Source organism: Mus caroli, unplaced genomic scaffold, assembly GCF_978045245.1.
Source record: "Mus caroli unplaced genomic scaffold, Mus_caroli_1 scaffold_20, whole genome shotgun sequence".
Lineage (NCBI taxonomy): Eukaryota > Metazoa > Chordata > Mammalia > Rodentia > Muridae > Mus > Mus caroli.
Genome location: NW_028227275.1, coordinates 53,614,745 through 53,638,599, shown reverse-complemented (window position 1 = coordinate 53,638,599; position 23,855 = coordinate 53,614,745). Strand labels below are relative to the sequence as shown.

The 23,855-nt window shown below is 37.8% G+C and overlaps 1 protein-coding gene across 1 annotated transcript; it reads right to left on the bottom strand.

Annotated features, from left to right (window-relative positions):
- Window positions 1–225: 225 nt before the first annotated feature.
- On the bottom strand, window positions 226–22,568 carry LOC147000183 (solute carrier family 22 member 19-like). Its single transcript, XM_085833809.1, is given in 12 exon segments — window positions 226–1,194; window positions 1,815–2,018; window positions 4,164–4,272; window positions 6,272–6,486; window positions 6,940–7,023; window positions 8,110–8,225; window positions 10,039–10,162; window positions 10,717–10,885; window positions 10,985–11,018; window positions 11,021–11,144; window positions 16,030–16,133; window positions 21,946–22,568. Coding segments are annotated over 12 exon segments (1,746 nt in total). The 5' UTR covers window positions 22,348–22,568; the 3' UTR covers window positions 226–1,133.
- Between the last annotated feature and the right edge of the window lie 1,287 nt (window positions 22,569–23,855).

Here is a 23,855-nt window from a genome sequence, read left to right as displayed (position 1 = left end):
AATGGGAGAAGGATTGTGTGGGAGTGACTTGGATGTGAAGTAAATAGGTAAAAGTAAATAAAAGACCAATATGTTCAAGGAAAATGTATTATCTGTTTTTCATTTCACTACTGTCATTATAAGTTCAAAGCAATAGATGTATGTCATAGCAAGGTTTTCACAAAGGAACAGGTCATATATGTTATATCTCATTTTTAATACTTTGTAAATTTCAATTAGCTATTTTTCCCATTTGTGACATCATTTATTTTCTTGACCTACCTTTGAGTGAATTCTAAGACTAGAATTGTTCCAAGCCTATTTTTCTTCCTAGTACAATTCATGTGCTTCTGATACATTAAGGTTTGCAGAACTCTTTTTCAGATTTCTTATTCTACAGGGTGCCTAAGATTACTTAAATCAATTCAGGAATTCTATAAAATCATTACCTGGAATTATGGAATAATCTATTTGTCTAAATAGCACCATTACACCATTACATAAAGTACATCTTCATACTGACTCTGAAAAAAATCTGCCCATTAGAGTAGGTGATGCCCAAGAAACTATAGGCAGAGAGGTTTTCTTTATGCCATACCTGATAGATGAGAAATATATCATGGAAAGGCCTATCAGCAGGAAGCCATCCTGGGAGGAAATCCATGTGGTCTTTTCCTTTTCAGAACACACCCATCACTTGTAGGCAAAATGATGGGACATCTCCAGGAAGTTCACTGGCTTGCCACAGACTTTCCTTACACCCACCACATCTTGTTGGAAGTAGGACAAGCATAGACTTAGGGGAAGGTTGCAGGCATTTTTTACTATGAATTCCATTCCCCACCACCACCACAATCCACACATACCTATACACCTCCACCCACATATATGCATGATTGTACGTATTACTATAAAGCCCATCACCCTACACTCCATTTTCTGACAAACACAATGCCCCAACGTCCTTCTTCGAATTTGTCTGTTTTTTGTACCCTTGGCTGGACCAAGTATGATTGACAGTAACTTTTTCTCACTCTATTTATTTCATGGGAAATGCAGTGGATTGGAGTTGAGGCAAATATTCCTAGAATAACTCCTGAATGACATTTTTCTTTTATCTTGATGTTTGACTGGAGGCCAATTCCCAGACTTCCTTAAAACCGAGTCACTTTAATGATGACATCTTCCTCCTGTTCTTGTTTTGAACTTTTCCACCTGCAACGCATAAAACAAATGCCATAAACATTATTTAAAAAAAAAAAAAACCAGAAGTACAGAGAGAATGAAGGCATTTTTGTAAAAGCAAACTCATCCTTCATTCACCAGAATTTTGAACATCCACAATTTATCAAAGTATTCTAATAAATCTGGGGAAATAACCTTTCCAGAAACCTCTACAAATCAGGTTTGGCACTTACAACCTTGGTAGTCATAGCCCTCTCCAAGGAGGTTTGAAGGAATGTCCTTCAAATGTCCTTCTTGGCCTTGTCCTACATATTTACATGTGTTACACATGCCCCAAATTAATTCCTACACTTCATGTGTTTCACGTGAAGGGAAAATAGGCAGTAGATATGATTTTGTCTACTTATTAATAAATCACTATGTGTACCCTAGTAGAGATTGTCTTTTATGTCTAGAGAGGTCCAAAGTCATTTGAATTTATTTATGAGGGGATACAGGGAAGACTTCTGTTCCAAACACAATGACCACATGGGCGAAAGCCTACTTGTCTGACAGCTTGGAAAGAGATAATGGGAGTGCTTATTTCACTTTCCACATCACAGACCATTGGTACAGAATACCTCCAAGGGGACAGTGGAGATTTTACTCACCCACATTCTACATCTTGGACGGAGTCAGGCAGAGGCTGATTCTTGGTTTCAGGAAGGATAAAGGGAAGAAGGCCACCAAGGATGGAGAGGACTCCATAGATGATCCAGGGCAGGGAGTCAGAGTACCGCATGAGGATCATAATAAGGGGAGACAGGGCTGCCCCCACACCACCAGAAATTCCAATGACTCCTAATGCTGTTGCCCTTAGAACATAAGCCAGAATTCAGAAAAGAATCTAGAAAACATGAACTCATGGCATTGCTACTCAGCATCTTGCATTAATCATATTCAACATCCTTAGCAATCAGGGAAATAAATATCAAAACTATTTTATATTTCATCTCACATCTGTCAGCATCAGTTAAATAAAAATCACAAGTCCTAGTTCATGCTAATGAGGATGTGGAGCAAAGGGAACTCTCCTTCATGGCTAGTGGAAGTGCAAATTTGTAGAGCCATTATGAAAACCAATATGGCAGTTTGTCAGAAAATTGGTTATAGGTCTACCTCAAGACCCTGCTATTCCTGGGCATGAATCTAAAAGATGATCCCTCCTAAGAGAAAGATATTTGTTCAAGTATGTTTAAAGTGGCTTTATTCAAAATAGTCACAAACTTTGAATAAGATAGATGTCCTTCAATTGAAGGATGGATAATGAAAAAACTCTAGTACATGTACATGATTGAGTATTACTCAACTCTTAGAAAAATTGACATTATGAAAATTACAGGCAAATAGATGGAAGTAGAAAAAAAATCATCCTGAATCAGCCAACTTCTTATAACCAAGCAGGTTTTCTAGCAGTGGGACTGGGACCCCAACTAAGCCACAAAATCTTTGATATACAATCAATCTGTTCTGCCTCCAAGATGTATTGGAGTCCTTGTAGTACAGAACTTGTGGGCCTGGCAACCAATGACTGATCAAATTTGAAGTCCTTGTCTTAGGAGGGAACTCTTGCCTCACCCTGTCTAGATGGCTAGGAACCAGAGTCTGGATATCCAAGAAATCCTTTACAGATTCAAATACAAGTGGGAAAAATTTCATAGAATGATTACTAATGATATTATATTATACCCATAGATTTCTCCTTAGCCCATATGTTTATCAGAGTGCTATAATAAAGAAACTGATGGAAGGAGATAGATAGACTCACACTCACACTCAAAATCTAGATGGATTCATCAGAACCCCCTAGAAGTAGGAATTTGGGGAAGGAATGCAGGAAACAGAACGATCATGATAACACAGGAACAGCCCCCTGAGTCAAGTAAGCAGGATAAATAGGGGAATCATAGAGAATGAAATGGCAATCACAGCATCTGTATGCTTCTGAGCTAGGTCCTCTGCATATATATTATGTTGTGTAGCTGGGTATTGTTGTGGGACTCCTTAACTATGGAAGTGGGGACTATTTCTCATCTACTGACTTGCCTTGTCCACCCTTGGTATGAGGATTGTGCCCAGTCTTATAACCTTTTTTTCATGTTTGTTTGACATCTCTGGGAAGGGAAACAGAGGAGGAGTGAATCTGGTGAAAAATAGAGATGGTGAGAGAGGATTGGAAAGAGTAGAGGGATGGGAAACTGTGTTTGAGATATAATATATAAAAGAATACAATAAAAATGGAGTATTTGATAGTGTATGTGTAAATTAAATATGAAGTTTTATAGCGTCAGAATGGTTAGTTCAACGTTATAGAAGTTCATTGAGATATATTTACTTTGTCTAATTTTATGCATATTGTATTTTTTAATTGCAAAGATTGTTGTTGTCATAACAATTCTAACGTTGAAAATTGAAAAACCTGAAGTACACTCTACCTGGAAATGTCAAGTGAGACTACTGGCAGGAAAAAGTGGCTATTAGAATAGGGAGTAGTGGCAATAATGTGGGTTAGCAAAAGCAAAATATTTTTGAAAATGTAAGTATGACAGCTATTTCTTGTATACACTTTATGACCTCTGCAGGGACATGCACACACACACACACACACGTACACACACACATGTACACACATGTGCACACAAAAATGTGACAGTAGATGAGGAAAAAGCTGGGCGAGCAACAGTAATGGGGCATGAATAAGAAAGATTGAGTGTGAATACAGTATGAAATTGATAAAACAATATAAAAGTTATAAAAATCCAAATAAAAATTAAAAGAACAGAAATCCTTTCTTCTTAAGTTTCTTGTGGTACTTAAGTTTTGGGTGATTCCAAATATTCTCTAATATAGTGTGTACAACTGGCTCTGCTCGAAATAATGCATCTTGCAAAATGCAGACTTCTAATAAACTTTGGCCATATTTATCATTGCAATTGATTGCTGTTGATTAAGTCTTGTACCTGATCACCGTGGGCATCAGCTCACTTGAATATAGAATATTACTGTTATAAATCATAGCAGAACTTCCTCCTGCCAGTGTTATCAAAACCACAAGCAGAGTCTGCATTTCTGTGGAGAGGAAGATCAGAGACAATGGTTTCACTGATGTGAAGGAAATTATTTTCTATTTCCTAAGTGGGGAATATAGAAATGAAAAACTGCACAGAGGTAAACTTACTTGGTGGCTAATAATTTTAGAAAGGTGACCTATTTGCATGTACTGGTTTATAGAGGATCAATACTAGTGAGCCACTGCATTCATACACTGAGATTCTCTGACATCACTTCAGAAGTAGAGAGCTTGGTGAGTCTAAGAGTCATTTGCTGACTTTCACCTTTTCTACCCAGCATCTCATTGTCTTTTACACAGAATGTAGGACTATCATGGAAGAAACTACTGAGGGCTGTGTACTCATTGGAATATTTTTCAGGAATGTGAAATAGATAAGAATGTGGAAGGGTAATCAGGTCCAGATTATATTCTATGTATGCATGCATGAAATTGTCATGCATGTTCTTTGTGCAATTTGATGCAATCGTATCCTGAAAAGACAGATGTGTGCAAGTAGGGGATTGGCTTGATTTGAAATAGTGTCTTAAGGCTTAAGAATAAGGACTTAGAGGACCTCATTGGCCATTTTATAGAGGCATTTTCTACTCAGTGAGAAAAGGCTAATGAATGATTCAAGCACTGGAAAATGCTTAGCGAAAAGACAGAAAAAGAGTTTTTGCTGACATCTTCCTGGGATTTAGAAAACTTGGGGATGTCCTGGGGACCTTATAACTTGTACACATCAACTTAACTCCACAACATTAAATGTGACAGTGCTGCTGCCTAGTCCATCTTTCCTTCCTTGAACTTGGTTTGTACTTCAGTACAAATGGTCCTCATTGTCTCGATACAACTCTCTAGGCTATGATTGTTTATGTGGTGACTAGAGAATCAAAACTACATTTATACATACACTAGGCTTTCATAAAATTAAACCAAACTTACTAGCTTTTGGCTTTTCTCTCAATATGTGAGTGGAAGACGGTTTTCTAAATATCTGGTTACAGAAAATTCTCTGGATGTATTTCTTTTCTCAAAATTAGAACCTGACTATTATATCCAGAAGCTGGAAAGAGTACAGATGCCGCCCAACAGAGGAATGGATACTGAAAATGTGGTACATTTACACAATGAAGTACTACTCAGCTATTAAAAAGAATGAATTTATGAAATTCCTAGGCAAATGGATGGACTTGGACGGCATCATCCTGAGTGCGGTAACCCAATCACAAAGGAACTTACACAATATGTACTCACTGATGAGTGGATATTAGCCCAGAAACTTAGGATACCAAAGATATAAGATACAATTTGCTAAATGCATGAAACTCAGGAAGAATGAAGACCAAAGTGTGGACACTTAGCCCCTTCTTAGAATTGGGAACAAAACACCCATGGAATGTGTTACAGAGACAAAGTTTGGAGCTGTGACAAAAGGATGGACCATCTAGAGACTGCCATATCCGGGGATCCATCCCATAATCAACTCCAAACGCTGACACCATTGCATACACTAACAAGATTTTGCTGAAAGGACCCAGATATAGCTGTCTCTTGTGAGACTCTGCCAGGGCCTAGCAAACACAGAAGTGGATGCTCATAGTCAGCTATTGGATGGATCACAGGGCTCCCAATGGAGGAGCTAGAGAAAGTACCCAAGGAGCTAAAGGGATCTGCAACCCTATAGGTAGAACAACAATATGAACTAACCAGTACCCGGGAGCTCTTGTCTCTAGCTGCATATGTATCAAAAGATGGCCTAGTCGGCCATCACTAGAAAGAGAGGCCCATTGGACTTACAAACTTTATATGCCCCAGTACAGGGGAACGCCAGGGCCAAAAAGTGGGAGTGGGTGGATAGGAGAGTGGGGGGGGGTATGGGGGACTTTTGGGTTAGCATTAGAAATGTAAATTAGAAATATAAACTAATAAAAAATATAAAAAAATTAGAACCTGACAAATACCAAGGAAAGGGACTAGGTATTACTTTTCTTTTGTGTTAAGGTGTTTTCTTACCTTCAGGCACAGACACTATGCTCAGAAGGAAGATTCCAAACAGCAAACAGGGCAATAGTTGACTTATTCTGCGGCCAATATAATTCAGTAAAAACCCTCCAAGAACAGTGGTTGGGATCGAGACTGCAGATATAAGACTTTGAGTTAGGAAGACATTGCTTTTCAGGTGTTGGAGGTTCATGTTGATCCCCGTAGTAGGTGATATTTGTAGAAATCTGTGAGAAGCAAAGAGGTGACTCACATCAAATGCTTAAAATTCATGTTTTAAGTCAAGAATATGATTATTCCCAGAAGACAATTTTTATTTGTGAAACTATAAAAGCCTATCTATATTTTGGAGCATTTACTTCAGTGAAATTAATAACATCATTGCATCCTTAACGTATCATTACGTGTGGATTTTTAAGGACAGGTAGAAAATTTATGGATTTCATGATAGATTAAATCATTTTTTAGAGTTTTTTTCTCTAACTTGATTGTAGTGAATGTTTTAACATTTTTTTAATTAAAAATATTTTAGTAATTATTCAGACTTCCATACATTGTGTTTGGATGACATTTTCCCCTAAATTCTTTTGCATAATGTTACTTTTACATTCTTACTACCAAAGGTTCATTTTCATTTAAAATAGACATTTTTCATTTAATATATATTGATTAAAATTTACCCTCTTTGAGCCTCTCCCAGTTCTTCCCCACATTCCTTATTATGTGGATCTCTAATATTCTCTCTTTCATTAGAAAACAGACATCTAAGGAACAATAATAAATTATGGTAAGATGAAATAAAAGCTGGTCAGAATTTGACTAAACAAACAACAGAGAAATAAAAAGCCAATTCGAAAAGAACAAGAAACACATATACTTGTAGAGACTCACTTGTTCATAGACATGGGCATTCCATCAAAACACACTACTGGAAGCTAAAATGCATATATAAACAACGTACTTATGAGATTAAAAAAAGTTTCGGACACCCTAGAACGTACAGATGACTGTGAGCTGCTCTTTGGGTGCTGGGAATTGAACCCAGGTCCTCTGAGGAAGAAACCAGTGTGCTTAAACACTGAGCCATCTTCCAACCCTCAGGTACTGAGGTGGATGCTCAAAGCATACCATTGGACTGAGCACAGGGTCCACAATGAAGGAGCTAGAATAAGGACCCAAGGAGCTGAAGGGGTTTGTAGCCCCATAGGAAGAACAACAATATGAACCCCAGAGCTTCCAGGGACTAAACCACTAACCAAAGAGTACACATGATGGGACTCATGGCTCCAGCTGCATATGTAGCAGAGGATGGCCTAGTTTGTCATCAATAGGAGGAGAGTCCCTTGGGTCTGTGAAGGGTCCCAGTGTAGGGGAATGCCAGGACCAGGAAGAGGGAGTCGGTGTGTTGGTGAGCAGGGGTAAAGTGGAGGGGATAGGTGGTTTTTAGAGGGGAAATCAGGAAAGGGGATAACATTTGAAATGTAAATAAAGAAAATAAAAAATGAGTAAAAAAAAAAGTTGCTGACACAATATGAAAAAAATATAGCCAAAGATGCCATTGAATTAGTTTTGAATTGGCCATCTGTTGTTAGCAATGGTGCTGACACGTAGACATAGGTAGACATAGGTTGTTTCTGTAGTGAGTCTCCCTTGGAGAAAACAAATTTTTTCATTTGTAATTGTGCTGGTTCCTCCCATGGCCATAAATGGACTTTCTCCATGTGAGGGGTATATTATAACTTTACATGTGTATATGTCCTTTGAGAAACATATACTTGTGAAATATTTATTTGAAATTTATGTCCTTTCAAGTGCATACAGACAAGTAGGGAATTCCCTGTGAAGCCTACCTCAAGAGGCACAGGAGACAAAGGCACTTTCGCAAGTTGGGCATGTGGAACAAGTCACGTAAAGAAGGTTTTGTTTGTGGTATTGCAAGCTCTTCCTTCATGATGGTTCTTAAAACCTTTATAAATAACATCAAGAAATTACTTAATTCTCACAAAATGATGAGCATTTTGTTGCATACTGAAAGATAACAGAATACCAGATCACTATATTAGTTCTCTCTAGTGAAAAAAAGAGACATAACGGAACATGGTAAAAAACATAGGGTAATGAGTGCCTATGCTGAGCTATGTTTCTGTTTTGTATTGTAAGACCCAAGCCCAGGTCTGACAGGTCTACTGTCAGGGTGGATGTTCCATCCTCAGTTAATAGAATCATAATAATCCCAGAGAGGGATGCCCAGTGACTAAAATAAACTAACAACTCCTCACAGATGTGCTTACAAGTTGTCTCCTAGGTGATTGTTGATCCCATTGAATTGACAATCAATGTTAATCATCATAGATCTACTTCTTGTCAACTTGACACCCAAATACATGACCTTTGGGACATAACCTTATACCACTTATCTCCATGGTCTCATTGATAATGAGTGTATGGGGAAATACAAATGTAATATCACTTGAAAATCCAAAGACCAAGACTTATCAGAAATTCAACGGAGTGCCTCTTTGTTTTCAGTGCCCTGTCAAATATTTTGTTACTTTGAAAATCAATAACATATGCCCACTATGCCTCTCTTCTCATAAATCAAGCTTTTATATAATAAACTAGATATTGTACTTCTAGTACTCAAAGGTACAGAGAAATGTTCCCATATTGAAAGGGAAGCATTTGATATCCAATAAGTTACTGGATCTATGAAATAGTGAAACACAGCAAGGAAAACATTAAATACTGTTGGTTAATATTTGGCATCTAGGTCTCATTTTGAATCTTCTGAACACCAAAAGAAGTTAGTAGGCTTCCAATATTTTTGCTGATGGCTATAAGTTATTCCTCATGTCATCCTCAATAAACAACATATTTTGTATTTAGTGGGTAACAGTCACTGAAGAAACAACTGGTCATAGTAATGAGAACAAGTGACTATCCAGTGATCATCTCTAACTGAGAAAACATCATCATCCTATTCAAGGGTACACACACACACACACACACACACAAAAAAAATAATGGTAAAGGAGAATTGCTGAGTGTAAGATCCTGATGAAGAGGTGACAAAACAGCATGAGTCTATCTTATAGACGTGCCATGGACAGTGTACTCTTGAGGTTTCAGCAGCTGTTGGAGACCTGCCTAAGGATATGACAGTCAACACACAATTTTGAAAGTATATGGTATATTGAGAGAAGAATTCATCATCCTTAATCTGTGTTTGACACTCTACTCCGGTGTCCATTGTTAGTTGTCAAGTCCTACAAAGCTATACACACACCTGACAACATATAGGCAGATAATGTGTGCTGAGGGAGAGATGGACAGTTTCTTCAGTAGTATACCTATGTGTAAGCTGTCCTTGTTGTTTTAAATAAGTCCTTTACATTTTTCTGTAAGTAACTTTTAATTAAACCTATTAAGTACAAAAAGGAAGATACAAAATGAGAGATTAGGGGAGTAGACGGTAGAAATAGGTAGACTATGAGAATCAATAGGAGTGGTAATGTATTAAAGGCGTACAAGTGAAGGAACATATTTTATACATATATAAAATTTTAGAATCAATCCATTATGTATACCACATCTGTCATTATAAAATATTTTAACGTGAAAGAAATCATCAAAGAAGGGTTTTTACAAAGTCCTCTTAGAATAAAAGAATTGTATGCAGTGAGTTAGTGATAGGATATTTCATCTTGGGCACTAAGTCGTAAGCATGTCAAGACTGTGTATCTTTCTTTTGTGTCACAAACAGCTGTCATCATGCTCACCTCCATGGTTAGGACATCTTCAGAATTCTTTATTCCATTCTTGCATGCAACTTTTCTAAGTTCCTGTAAGGCCTTCTGGGGTTTGTTGGTTACAATCAGCCACCGAGCTGACTCTGCCAGCCACCTGCTCAAGAAGATGTGGACATAAATTATCAAGGGGTAATTTTCTACACTAAATTCATTCTTTCATAGTTTTATTTTTAATCTAATCCATATCAGTAATTCAGTCATAAGAAAAAAATTTCAATCTTGTATCATGAGATACACTGCCTATGAAAAATGAAAATGTTTCAGCAATACAATGTATATGAATGTCTGGAATGCAGACTGGGAACCACATTGGTCTTTCCCCTTCACATAGACATGTATTTTAATGGTGTATATAGAACTAGAATTTCTTCGACATTTCTGCAGACAACTGCCAAGTTCCTTATTAGACTGTAGGGAAATTTCACTTATCATGTATCCTTCCCTAAATTAATAATTCATGAATGAATTTTGTTCACTAATTATATTATCCAGAGAAACAAAGATGCCATGGAAATGTTCTTGAGACATTACCTAAATGATAAACATATTAACTTATAGAGACTGTGACAAATGCATTCTCTTGCCCTGATTCCACGGATAAGGTCACCCCACAATTTCAAAACACAGAGGAGGAACAAAAGTTCATACCTTGTGGGTATAAGCAAGACAAATATTGGCACAGATATTGCCAGCTGAAGGTGGTGCCAGTTTCGAAATGCAAATGCCAGACCTGCCAGGATAAGGCCTCCAAAATTATGAGAAGTCATTAACAGTGTGGTCACCAAGGCTTGGGTTTTAGGGCTTGTCCATTCTAACACTGAAAGAAAAAGAAAGACTCTTGAGTGCTAACAAAGAAGGGAAGGGCATCTTCATCAATTGAAATTGTGGGCAATGTCTATCAAAAGATTTGACTTACTGAGCAAAACACTATTTGCGCTCACTATTTGGGTGAGATACAAAGCCCTGTAAGGAAGCGAAGTAAGCAGTAGAAGAAGAAGGTGGGAGCCAAGGCTGTACAGGTCCCAGTGATGGCCATTTGCAACAAAGCACATCTGAAAAGTAACTTCCTCCCAAACCTGAGGAAAGACAATGATTCCATCAGCGAAAAAGTGCAGTTGTTAAAAACAACAAACAGGAAGTACTTTGTCTCATCCCCATGTTTAATTCTTCTCATATTTTTAAACCATGTTCTGCCCTCTTGTCTTTAACACCTTTTTGGAATCCTCCACATCTAGTAGGGTGTTAGTTCTATGTCAAAAACAGTACACAGACTTTAGAACCTTAGTAGAAGGGTCTGTCTGTGTTAGTGATTATTAGTATCAAATGCATGATTTGAGAAACACAGTATTCAATGACTATATTTTAAATTTAATTATTAATTAATTAATTTTACATTCTGATTTTTAGCTTCCCCTTTCTCCTCTCTTCCCAATCCTTCACTCTCCCTTTCTCTCTCCCTTACACTCCTGTCTTTCCTTTCTCCTCAGAAAGGAGGAATCCTCCAAGTTGCTGTAGGTCTAGGTGCATCTTTTCACATTGTGGCTAGGCATGGCAGCCCAGTTAGGAGAAATTGACCAAAGGCAGGCAACAGTGTCAGAGACAGACCTGCTCCTGCTGTTAGGAGTCCCAAATGAAGACCAAACTGCACAACTAGTAAACATGTGCACAGGTCCTCCATCCATCTTATCCACGTGCTCTTTGGTGGATTAGTTTCTGTGGGTCCCTCTGGGCACAGGTTCATTGATTCTGTATATTTTCTTGTGTTGTCCTTGAATTCTCTGGATCTTTCAATACTTTGTCTCTTCCTAAGGATTCCTCAAGCTCCACCTAATGTTTGGTTCTGTGCCTGCATCTCTTCCCATCAATTGCTGGGTAAGCATCTCATATGACAGTTATGCTAGGCACCTACCTGTTTACAAGTGTTGTAGAATACCATTAATTCTGTAAGGGAAGGGCTCTCTCTCATGGGTCTCATGCTTTTTCAGTCATTAGTTATCCTTTTCCTCAATTTCTGCCCCATCCTTACCCCTGAACCTCTTGTAGGAATGACCAATTGTGGGTAGAAGATTTTGTGTCTGGGTTGGTTCCCAATCTCTTCATCAGAAAACTTTTCTGGTTACTGGAGATGGCCGATTCAGGTTCCATTTCAATCATTGCTAGGAGATTTAGCTAGGGTCACCTTCAGAGTTTGTTGGGAGTTCCCATTGCTCTAGGTTTCTAGCTCTTCCCAAAGATGCCCACTCACTAATTCCAGTTCACTGTACCAGTATTTTCTCTATCCTCCCCCAACTAGATCTTGCATGCTCCCTCCAACTCCCCCCACATCTTATCCAGTTCCCTCCCTCAATCCACCCAAGATACTATTCTATTTCCCAGACTCAGTGAAATTCAAGCATTCCTACCCTGGAACTTCTTTGTTACTTGACTTCTTTGGGTCTGCTGATTGCAGCATGGCTACTTATACTTTACAGTTAATATCCACTTATAAGTCAGTATATATCATGTTTGTATCTTGGGTCTGGATTACCTCACTCAGGATTATTCCATCCATTTTCCTGTAAATTACAGGATTTCATTGTTTTTGATAACTGAGTAATATTCCATTGTGTAAATATACCACTTTTCTTTATCCATTCTTTAGATGATGGGCATCTAGTTTGTTCCCAGTTTTGGGGGGTTATAAATAAACGTACTGTGAATATAATTGAGCAAGTGTCCTCGTGGTACAGTGGAGCATCTTTTCAGTATATGCCCAAGCGTGTTATAGATGGTTCTTGAACTAGAAATATTTCCAACTTTCTGAGAAATTTCCAAATAGATTCTCAAAGTGGTAGTCCAAATGTGCACTCACCAGCAATGTGCCCCTGCATGTGCCTGCATGTGCTTCCCCTTGACTTTTTGATGTTAGCCATTTTGCTGGGTGTAAGATGGAATCTCAGAGTTATTTTGACTTGCATTTCAATGATGACTAAGGATACTGAACATTCCTTTAAGTGCTTCTCATCCATTAGAGATTCCTGTTTTGAGAATTTTCTTGTTAGGTCTGTACTACATAATTTTGGTTGGGTTATTTGTTTTGTTGATGTCTAGACTCTTGAGTTCTTTATATATTTTGGATATCAGCTATCTGTTAGAGGTGGCATTGCTGAAAATCCTATCCCATTCTGTAAACTATGGTTTTGCTTTTGATGACGTCCTTTGTCCCATTTGTTAATTGTTTATCTTAGTGCCTGAATTATTGGTGTTCTCTTCAGGTGTTTTCTTGACTATTCCTCACTTTCTCCTCCATCATTTTCATTGAATCTGGTTTATGGTAAGGTCTTTGATCCACTTAGGCTTGAGTTTTGTATAGTGTGATAGATATCGATCTATTCTTACAATTCTACATGCCAATATCCAGTTGTACCAGCACCATATGTTGAAGGTGCTTTACTTTTTCCTTTGTATATTTCTGGTTTCAATATTAAAAAATTAAGGTACCCGTAGGTATGTGCATTTATGCATGTGTTTTTAATTTGATTCTATGGATCAAACTGTCTGTTTTTTATTCCAATACCATGCTGTTTTTATTAATGCAGTTTGAAATTGGTGATGGTGATACCTCCAGAAGTTCCTTCAGTATATAGGATTGTTTTTAGCTATCCTGGATTTTTGTTTGTATATGGAGTTGAATATTGTTCTTTCAATGTCTGTAAAGAATTATAGTGGGGTGTTGATGGGAATTGCATTGAATATGTAGATGGATTTTGGGAAAATGTCTGCTTTTACTATGTTAATTCCACCTATCCATGATCATGAGAGCTCTTTTTATCTTGTGATGTTTCCTTTACTTTTGTGGTTGGAGTAGGCATGGTTTTGTTGGGGAAGTGTGTCTTTGATGGGCTTTGAGATTTTAAAAGCTCAAGCCAGACTCAATGGCTCTGTCTTGTGGCTCTCTGTGGATCCAGATGTAGAATTCTCAGCTACTTCTCCTGCAGCATGTCTGTCTGTATGCTTCCATGCTTCCTGCCAAGATAATGGACTTAACCTCTGAACTGTAAGCTTTCTCCAAATAAATGCTTTATTTAAAAGAGTTGTCTTGGTCATTGTATATTTTCCAATTAATAGAACCCCTAAGACATAGTTAACAGGAATTGGGCTTTGCTGTGACAGGATTAATTGTGTTTCTTATTGCACATTTTGGGACTTTGGATTAGGAAAGTACTGTAATGCTCTAGGTTTGGAGGCTTAATGGCCCATATTAATTACAGCATTGAAGACAGAGGGGCTGATTGTGATTTGAATGGCTGGAGTCCATCTCAAGAGGTTTCAGGGGAGAAGACTACTAGTATGTGACCCAATGACCATTGTAGTGATATTTTGGTGAAGAATGTGGCTGCTTTCTGCCCTTGTCTAAACAATTGGCCTGAGACTAAAATGAAGAAATATGGAAGAGTTATGGCAGAGGAGATTTTTCAGACAGCCTAGTATTGACTGTGTTGCTTGGTTTCTATAGGCCAGTCTTATGCAGATCTACAATGAAAAGGGGCCATCTGGTAAGGAAAATCAAAAACATGTGCAATGTGTGGTGGAAAGGACCACCAGGAAAATAGTTTAAAGAAAGATTGGTGTCAAATGGAGTAAAGGGTATGGCAACTTTATGGAAAGATACTACCCAGATAAGCTTCAAACATGTGAAAAAGAATTAAGTAAATCTTAGGGCCTGGTATTCGGCAAACTCCATTTATGTCTGAGAGGGAGGGGCAGGTCTATCTTGAGTTTGAGAACAGCCTGGTCTAAAGAACAGGTTCCAAGACAACCAAGCTTAGTCATTGAAGGAAGCAACTGAAAAAGTAAAGCTTGTAAAAATATATTTAAATGAGAGGGGCATGTTCCAGCACTATGAAGTAGCCCACTTTGGTAGCTTTGGCCATGTGGCTCTAGCTTTGGAGTCAAAAAGTTTAACAAAGGGGTTATGAAATCTCCCTCCACAACTACATAAAGCTGCTGATTCAGGCATATGTTAGGGGAATCCCTGCATGGAGGCCTAGGGAAGCCATCTTGTGAAGTTGTGAAGGTGAAGCCTTGATTTCCTTAGACACCTCAAGATGTTGGAGATGCCAGAATTGTAGATTACCTGTCAAAAGGGCTGCTTGTAGAGTGAAATAACCCACAAAAAAGAAATGTGTTGCAGCCAACAAACCTCAAATGTGTTGGAGATCTGAAGATCGTTGATATCAGACAAGGAGTTGCAGAATTTGAAGTGTGGTCATCTTAGTGTAGTATTTAACGTCATAAGCTCCCTTGCGTCAAGTTTGGAATGATAATGTATTATTATATTATATTTTAGACTGTGTGATGTGCTTTTTCATTTTGATTGTATAGGAGATTGCAGATAAGGTATTGTGTAAGTCTCAGAAGAGACTTTGAACTTTGGAACTTTAAATATTGCTGATACTATGATTGAGTATGGGGACCTTTTGAGTTAGACAAAATGCATTTTGTATTATGATATTACTACAAGGCTATGGGAGACAGTGAGTGGAGTATGTTCTTTTGAATGAAAATGCCCCTCATTGACCTATAGGAAGTTGCACTCTTATATTTGTCTTTCTTGGAATACATGTTACTAGAGGAAGTTCACAGGGTAAACTGGGTCTATCACTGTGTGGTTGGCTTTGAGGTTTCAGTAACTAAAGACAGCCATAGGTGATGTCTCTTTTCCTGCCTCTGGGGTCAGATGTAGAAATCTCAATTACCCCATAAGCACCATGTCAGCCTTCATGGAACCATAGTATCTGCTATGATGATAATGGTCTAAACCTCTGAGCTGTAAGCCAGCCCCAATTAAATGCTTACCTTTGTAAGAGTTGACATGGTTATGGTGTCTCTACTCAGCAATAAATACCCTACCTAGACACATAACTTGTAGCTGTTGAAAACATTGATATGTAGAGAACACTGTAAAGAATAGATACTCACTTGTCTGATAAATGTCCACCTACAAGAGTTCCTGCCAACAGGCCAATTAAGAATATAAATTTTGCCACTGAATTCAGCTCCTGAGATCCACACACCAGGTTCCACTGGAAGAAAGGAAAATCAGCGTGGCAGTGAAATCTGTTCAATTTATTCAATATGAGCTTCCAGTTTCACTGTGCCAGCCCCATCTTCCTCTCCAGCTTCCTTTTCATTCTTATCCAACTTTTTCCATTCAGTCACAGCTTAAACAAACCTTTTTCGAGGAATCTTCCTATAATACTGTAGGTTATATTTGTAACCTATGCCAAGAGATGCTCATATATTCTGACCATTGCATGATTTATTATTATTATTATTATTATTATTATTACGATTACTATTATTGGATTTTATATCTCATTGCACAGTTTCCTCAAAGTCTTTCCTTAGGGCAGATTTCAGATACAGCCTGATTACTGTTTTTATTTTATTTATTTACTTAAATACTTTTGGCAATCCTGAGACTAGGACTTAGACCCTATATACAGGTGGAGAATACTAGAAATTACTCACGTTCCAGTTTATAAAAGTATATGAATTACTGAGAGTTTGTTTTCATTTTTGTGCATTGCTCAGTTGTGAATCTTGTACCTCACAGTGCTACAGATACATTCTCTCATGAACCTACATTTCTAGCTATCACAATGGCATGTACAACCATCTAGGTATTTTTGGTTTGCCATCAAAATAATAATGACCTGTCACAACACATGAACACTTTACCTAAAATAACTTGACACACAACAACTCATTCTTTTAAATATTCTTCTTATTACTATTTATTCTCTGAAATTTTTTGCATGTCAACACTGCACAATGATAATATCCATCCTTTTTGTGTTCCACAACTTCCCTTAAGAGGCTTGAGAATACTTCTCTCCAAACCTCTTGTTCTTTTTTTCATGTTCTATTGTTTGGTGAATGTTACCTATGTGTGCACTGGGGCCTAGGCAACTTAGTATTGGTCATACTTCTAAAGTAACATGATAGTCCCTCCCCTAGCCCCCATCAACCCCTAGTAAATTCTCAGCTAGGGATGGGGCCTCCCAAGCTCTGTTCCAATCCATGCTGGGATTTTGATTGGCTTGATCTTGTGCTGCTTTGGGGTAAATTATCCCTGTTTCTGTGAGGAAACCTATAAGGATGATTCACCCTCATTCAAATTCTTTTGATTATTATTAAAAAATATACTCTAAAATATAGTCATACTACTTCTCTCTGTGGTGATTTAAGTAGGTAATGTCTCTATTGACTCATGTGTTCCAAAGTCTTGCTCATAGGAAGTAGCACCATTGGGATGTGTGACAGTGTTTGAGTAGGTTTGGCCTTGTTGATGAGGTCTTTCACTGTGGGGGCCAGGGTTTGACATCTTCTAAGCTCAAGCTATGCCCAATGTGGAACTCAGTAATCTGCTGCATGCAGGTCAAAATGTACAACTCTCAGTTCCTCCTCCAGCACCATACCCACCTGCATGCCATCATGTTTCCCACCATGATGATAATGGACTGAACTTCTGAATTGTAAGTCAGCCACACAGAACTTTCTCTTATTAGAATTGCTATGGTCATGATGTCTTCACCACAATAAAAGCCTAACTAAGACAGAAGTTGGTCCCAGAGACTAGGGTGACTTTTGAGAGCCCTGACTATGATTTTATTTGCAGGGATGTGTGTTTTGGAAATTTGGATTATGGCACAACCATATCTATGGAGTACAGTGATAGGCCCAAAGCCAGCACCGATGCTAGAGAAAGATCCAACAAAGGTGAACCAATTGATGCAATCACTATTGTGCAGTCTTCCAGGTTCTGTCATGATTTCCACGTGTTGCTTAGAGGTTTTATATCTTATTCATTTATTTATTTATTCATTCATTCATTCATTCATTTTACACATCAATAACCACCCCCTCTCCTCCCGGACCTCCCACACATATCATCTTCCGTATCCTTCTTACCTTTTTCCTTTGAGAAGGTGGGTTGTACAATTTGGGATATTGAGTTGATGGAAAATTTCTTATGAATCCCTTGAACCTTCTCCCAGGAAAAGTGCTTCTAAGCTTTCCCAAGAAAAGTCCTGGGCATATTACCTGTCTTTGTAAGGATTTCTATTCCTGCACAAACATCATGACCAAGAATCAAGTTTGGGAGGAAAGGGTTTATTCAGTTTACACTTCCATATTGCTGTTCATCACCAAAGGAAGTCAGGACTGAAACTCAAGAAAATCAAGAAGCAGCAGCTGATACAGAGGCCATGGAGGAATATTACTTTCTGGCTTGCTTCCGCTGGCTTGCTCAGCTTGCTTTCTTATAGAACCCAAGACTACCAGCTCAGAGATGGTACTACCCACAAGGGTCCCTCTCCCCTTTGATCACTAATTGAGAAAATTCCCCACAGCTGGATCTCATGGAGGCACTTCCCCAACTGAAGCTCCTTTCTTTGTGATAATTCCAGACTGTGTCAAGTTGATACACAAAAACACCCAGTACATTTTCCTTCCCTATTTTGAGAGAAATCTGTATCTTACTTACTTGAAAGTCTTATTTACACCCTGGAAGTTCTGACTCTAAATAAAGATTCCACAGATCTTATGAGGCTCTGACAACAAGATATTCTCGGTACATTTATACTCTATACTTACTCAGGAACAAGGTAATCAGAATAAAATAAACAAGATTTGTTGAACTAGAGAAGATGGCAGCTGACCTGATTAAAAGCCTTTTCTTTTTATACTCTCCATTAAGAATTAATAATATAATGATCAGGACATAACAATCTTCCTAGGCAGGCTCTGAGGTTTTCTTTCTGTCTAGTGCCCTTGAAATCATAAGATTCTTCAATATTGGGTTATAGGATTGATGAAGAGAAATGATTTTAAAAGATAATTCTTTTCTGTCACTGTTGATCAATGATGATCAAGCTTATGAGCAAGAGAATGTTAAAATGAATGTCTGGGGACAAAAATGATATGATCTATATTTTGGAACTACACGAGTCTATTCCTGTCTGCCGAGTTCTGTATAAACAAGAAAGCATTCCACCTGTTAGTCAGTCTGTATGCAAGATTTTCTCATATCCTTATTCACTCCTCCCTTGTCAACTACTTATGTCATTTATGGTACTTGGCCATTTTCAGGGCTGGTCCCCAGCAGGATTAGAAAAGTAGTGGAATACTTAAACAGTGCTTAGTTTGCCATACTAGTAGGAATGTGGAAGCAAATGGTACTGAGGGTGATTTGAACTGTGGGGGTGTGCCTCAAGTGGCTTCAGAGGAGAAGAATGTTATTATGTGGTATAGAGACTGTTCATCATATTTTGATGAAGAATGTGGCTGGTTTTTGCCCTTGTCTAAAGAGTCTGCTGAAGGATAATATGAAGTGATTTTGGTTAATTGCATTGGCAAAGAATAGCTCCAAACAGCCTGGTATAGACTTTGTTGTGTAATTACTAGTGCTCATTTTTATGAAGAGCTTTATTATTATTATTATTATTTGAAGAGCTTTTCATTGCAAAGGAGCAAGCTGATATAGGAAAAGTGCAAAATGTATGGCTCAAGGAGGAAGTGAAATGGAGCTAAATACTATGTTTAAGGAGATAAACAGATTGACGATATTAAGTGAAATAAAGGGAATGATGACCTCAGGGCAAGATTCCACCCAGCTAAGCTTCCATCTTGTGAAATGGAATTAAACATCAGTTTAGGTCAAGACATGGTGGTACACTCTTTAATCCCAGCACTCAGGAGTCAGAGGCATGTAAATCTATTAATTTTTGGTCAACAATTTACAAAACAACCAATTTTAAGCAGTGAAGAAATGATAGAAAATAAAAAGCTGGTGAAGATGTGATTGAATAAGTGAACCAGATTATAGCCCCAGGAATCAGAAAAACTTGACAGATTCAGGTACATAGTTTTGGCTTTAGAGTCAAGGGTAGAAGAAAGGGTTTATGGAAAATTTCATCCTGAACTAAAGAAAGCTCCTAAGGCCAAATGTGTGACATGGTGTCTCAATATGGAGGCCAGAGAGGCCACAGTGTGAAGCTGTGGAAGGTTGTTATATGAAACTGTGTAGGTAAAGTCGGGAAGGTCTTGGAAACACTATGAGGTTAGAAAAGTCAGAAACATGTGATACTTGCTGAAGAAATCTGCTAATAGGGAGTGGAACCAGTCCAAGAGAAAGAGGTGTGTTGTAGTCAGCAAAGATGAAAAAACTTGGAGATCTGAAGAGCATTTTTTATATCAGATGTAGGGTTTGGAGTTTGCCCAGCTGGTTTTTGGTCTTGCTTGGATCCAATATTTTTTCACTATGATCCCCTCCTTTGTTTTGGAAAAAGTAATCTATATCCTGTGCCATTATATGTTGGAAATATGTGATCTGAGTTTTGATTTTAATTTATAGGGGATTACAACTAGGGGATTGGATGAGACTCAGAAGAGACTTTGAATTTTGTATTTTTAAATGTTGTTAAGACTGTGGGTACTTTTGAAGTTGAAATAAATACATTTTTCGTTATGCTATGGGTACAAGCCTATGAAGACAAGGAGGGGAATGTTGTTGTTTTAATAGGTATGTTCCCAAAATTTCATGTGTTTCAATGCTCTTAGGGAGTGGCATCATTAGAAAGTGTGACATTGTCAAAGAAGGTGTGGCCTTGTTGGAGAAATGATGTCATTCTGGGGGCAAACTTTGAGGTTTTCTATGTTGAAGTTATGCCCAGTGTTTTACACAGTACCCTTCTGCTGCCAGTGGATGAATATGTAGAATGCTCAGCTCCTTCTCTACCTTCATTCTCTTCTGAATGCCTCCATGTTTTCTAAAGTAATGATAATGGACTAAACCTTTGAATTCTAAGCCAGCCCTAACTAAATATTTTCCTTTATAAGACTTGCCATGGTCATGGTGTCTCTGCAAAGCAATAAAACCCTAATAAACATACCTTCTTTCTTTTTATCCTTTCAATCTCTTACTCCAGCACCTCTCTGAAAGATTTACATAAAGCCTTATGGAAACTCAGCATTGAGTAAGCTAACTTGGAACTATAATTTTATAAAGGAATTTGAAGGAAGGTATAATACCTATGAGGCCAATGCTGCTCCTTGGGGACCTGGATGACCTGGAAAGACCTGGGATGTTAAGCAGAAATCCTATTGGCAGGCATATGCAATAACTTTCTTGGTAAGAAGTATTTGTTCAGGGAATCCCCATAGATCTTCAAAACACAGGTTATTACCTTGAGCTTAGTTACCTACTGAAACTAAATCTTAAGACCCTACTGAAAAAGATACTACACATTTTTTTTTTTGCAGGACTTAGAGAACACTGCTAAACCAACCTAGAAATGTTCTCCTCATTGGCATTTTTTCTTAATAGTGGCAGATATTACTAATATATAGATTGTGGGTCAAGAAAAGATATCAGTTTTCTTACTCAATACTTACCTCTTATTACTACATTATCAACCTGCATGACAAGTTGGCCATTGATGCATTAATGATATAACTGTTAAAGGAATACCAATCATTTCTGATTGGATTTGAAGCCTGTTTCAGAGAAGAAAGTCATGCCTAATATTGTAAAGCAACTTCTATGGCCTTAGCTTAGAAGAAGGTAGGTCCTTTGGGTGGGATATACTTTTGCTATTTTGATGAATGGTTCTGTTGTCAAATTTCTGAACTGTGATTTAATCTGAGGTCATCTCTTGAATGAAATAATTGGAAAAGTAAATCTTTATTTATATATGAAGTTATTTGAATAATTGAATATGACTCTTGTATTTAATAAAGCAATGAGTAATTTCAAAGCATATACACTATTTGTGCTATGGCTAACTATTGTAATGAATTCACTGAGGGGTTATTATGATTCAAGCCACTTACCTCAGTAACAGTGGTAGAGAGAAAAGTCCTTCGGTCATACACCCAGCCATCCATACAGGGCTCTGTATCTGGTTCTGTCATTTTGGAAAAGGATCCATTAAAATGTAGAAGATGCCACTGTGGTTGAACAAAGCGATGACACTTCTCTGGCCTCAGGTTGGAATCCAGTGGGATGGAGATCCTCAGGAGGTCATCTTGGCTCAGGATACCACTGTTATTGATAGAGTTGGTGTCATTGTCAATAATATGAACCCAGCAGCGATGACCAAGATTAGCTGCAGTGAAGTTTTCCAATATTACATGAGGCATCATGATGACATTGCAGATAAAAAGGAAAGCCATCTGAAGGATCTGGAATATCCCATGGCTTCCAACTAGATTCAGAAGATCCTGAAAGGCCATTGAGGCTGAATGACTGTCTCCAATAGGAAGCAAAAATGTTTATATGTAGGGAAGCATAAACTTTTAAACAAAGTTCTGTTTCACAGTAACAATCAAGTAGAATTGATCTTGAGCTTTTAATATGTTCCCTTCCTTACTTCACAACAAAGTCATAGAACTGCAATCTGTAGTGTTGTTAGCACTAGGGAGGGACCACTCTCTTACATAATAGCAAGAACAACAACAACAAAAAATCCTAAAATGAACAAAATCCCAACTCAGATTTTTAATTAATCCTGTCTGTTAAACATTTGCTGAGAAACTTTGTGAACCATCCCCCAGGGTCAGTTCTGGAAAATGATTTGTAAATTCCATGAAAATTAGCCAGAGTGAAACTGTTCCATTGCATGCAATCTTTTGTCGAAGGTACAATGTACCAGGAACTACAATGAATTATTTTTCCCTTTCTATTTCTTAAAAGTGTTTTGCTTAATTTTTAATTTTTTTAGCAGTTACTGAAAAAAATCTGGAAATTAATGCAAATGAACTATGGTACAATTCTCCACCTCGCCTACCTGCTTTTGTTCAATGCATTTCTACTGTAACCAAGCTTTTTAAAGTTACAGGAGGTTAGATAAAGACATGGTTAAAGGCATACCAATGCAAATTTCACACAGAAGTTTGATGATTCAGATACCAAGTGAGAAGTTTTTTTGTGGTCTAGTGTAAAATATGGTCTCAGTGCAAAAATTCATTATGAGAAGATAAGTGTTTGAGATTTTACAGTTCAGTGAGTAATACAGAGGCATGTAAATACTTATATTCTGCTATTTTAAATTCATCTGTATGTGTGTGGCATACAGATATATCTATATACATACATACATACATACATACATACATACATGAGAAAGAAATTTCCTGGTGAGAACCTGTTGATATAAAATTTAGAATCTCAATGATGTAGAGAGGATGAAAAGTTGAAGATGCAGAGCTAAGTCACTCTGGGCCATCTCTAGCAGCTGCAATAACCATTTACTGTCCACACTATATGTGACCAAACAGCTTTACCACTATTAGCAAAGCCTTTGGAATGTATAAACGGACTCCTATTTTCTAACAACTAAAAGTCCAAGAGTGCCATCAGCTAGCACCTGAGGCCCATAGCGGACATTTCCCCACTTTTCTGTGACCTACCTATCTGATGTAAAATGTTCTGATTCATGATTTCTTTTTTCTGTTACTTTCAAACTCCAGGAAACTGTTACCAGGTAGGAACATTGTATTTGGCTTAAGACATATCTATCTTCCTGGCCTCTTGTCACTCATACTGGGTCCACTTTGTCTCTCTCTAATACCTTCCATAAGGGAGATAAGTTTTTGCCTTGAGACAGTTATGAGACTTATAACACACATATATAAGGATGTAACATTATTTTGTCTTAATGATATCTGTTGGATGTACTTTATCTCTGTCTATAATCTGAATTAAAATAATCAGTGTCCTTTCAGCAAAATCTTGATAGTGT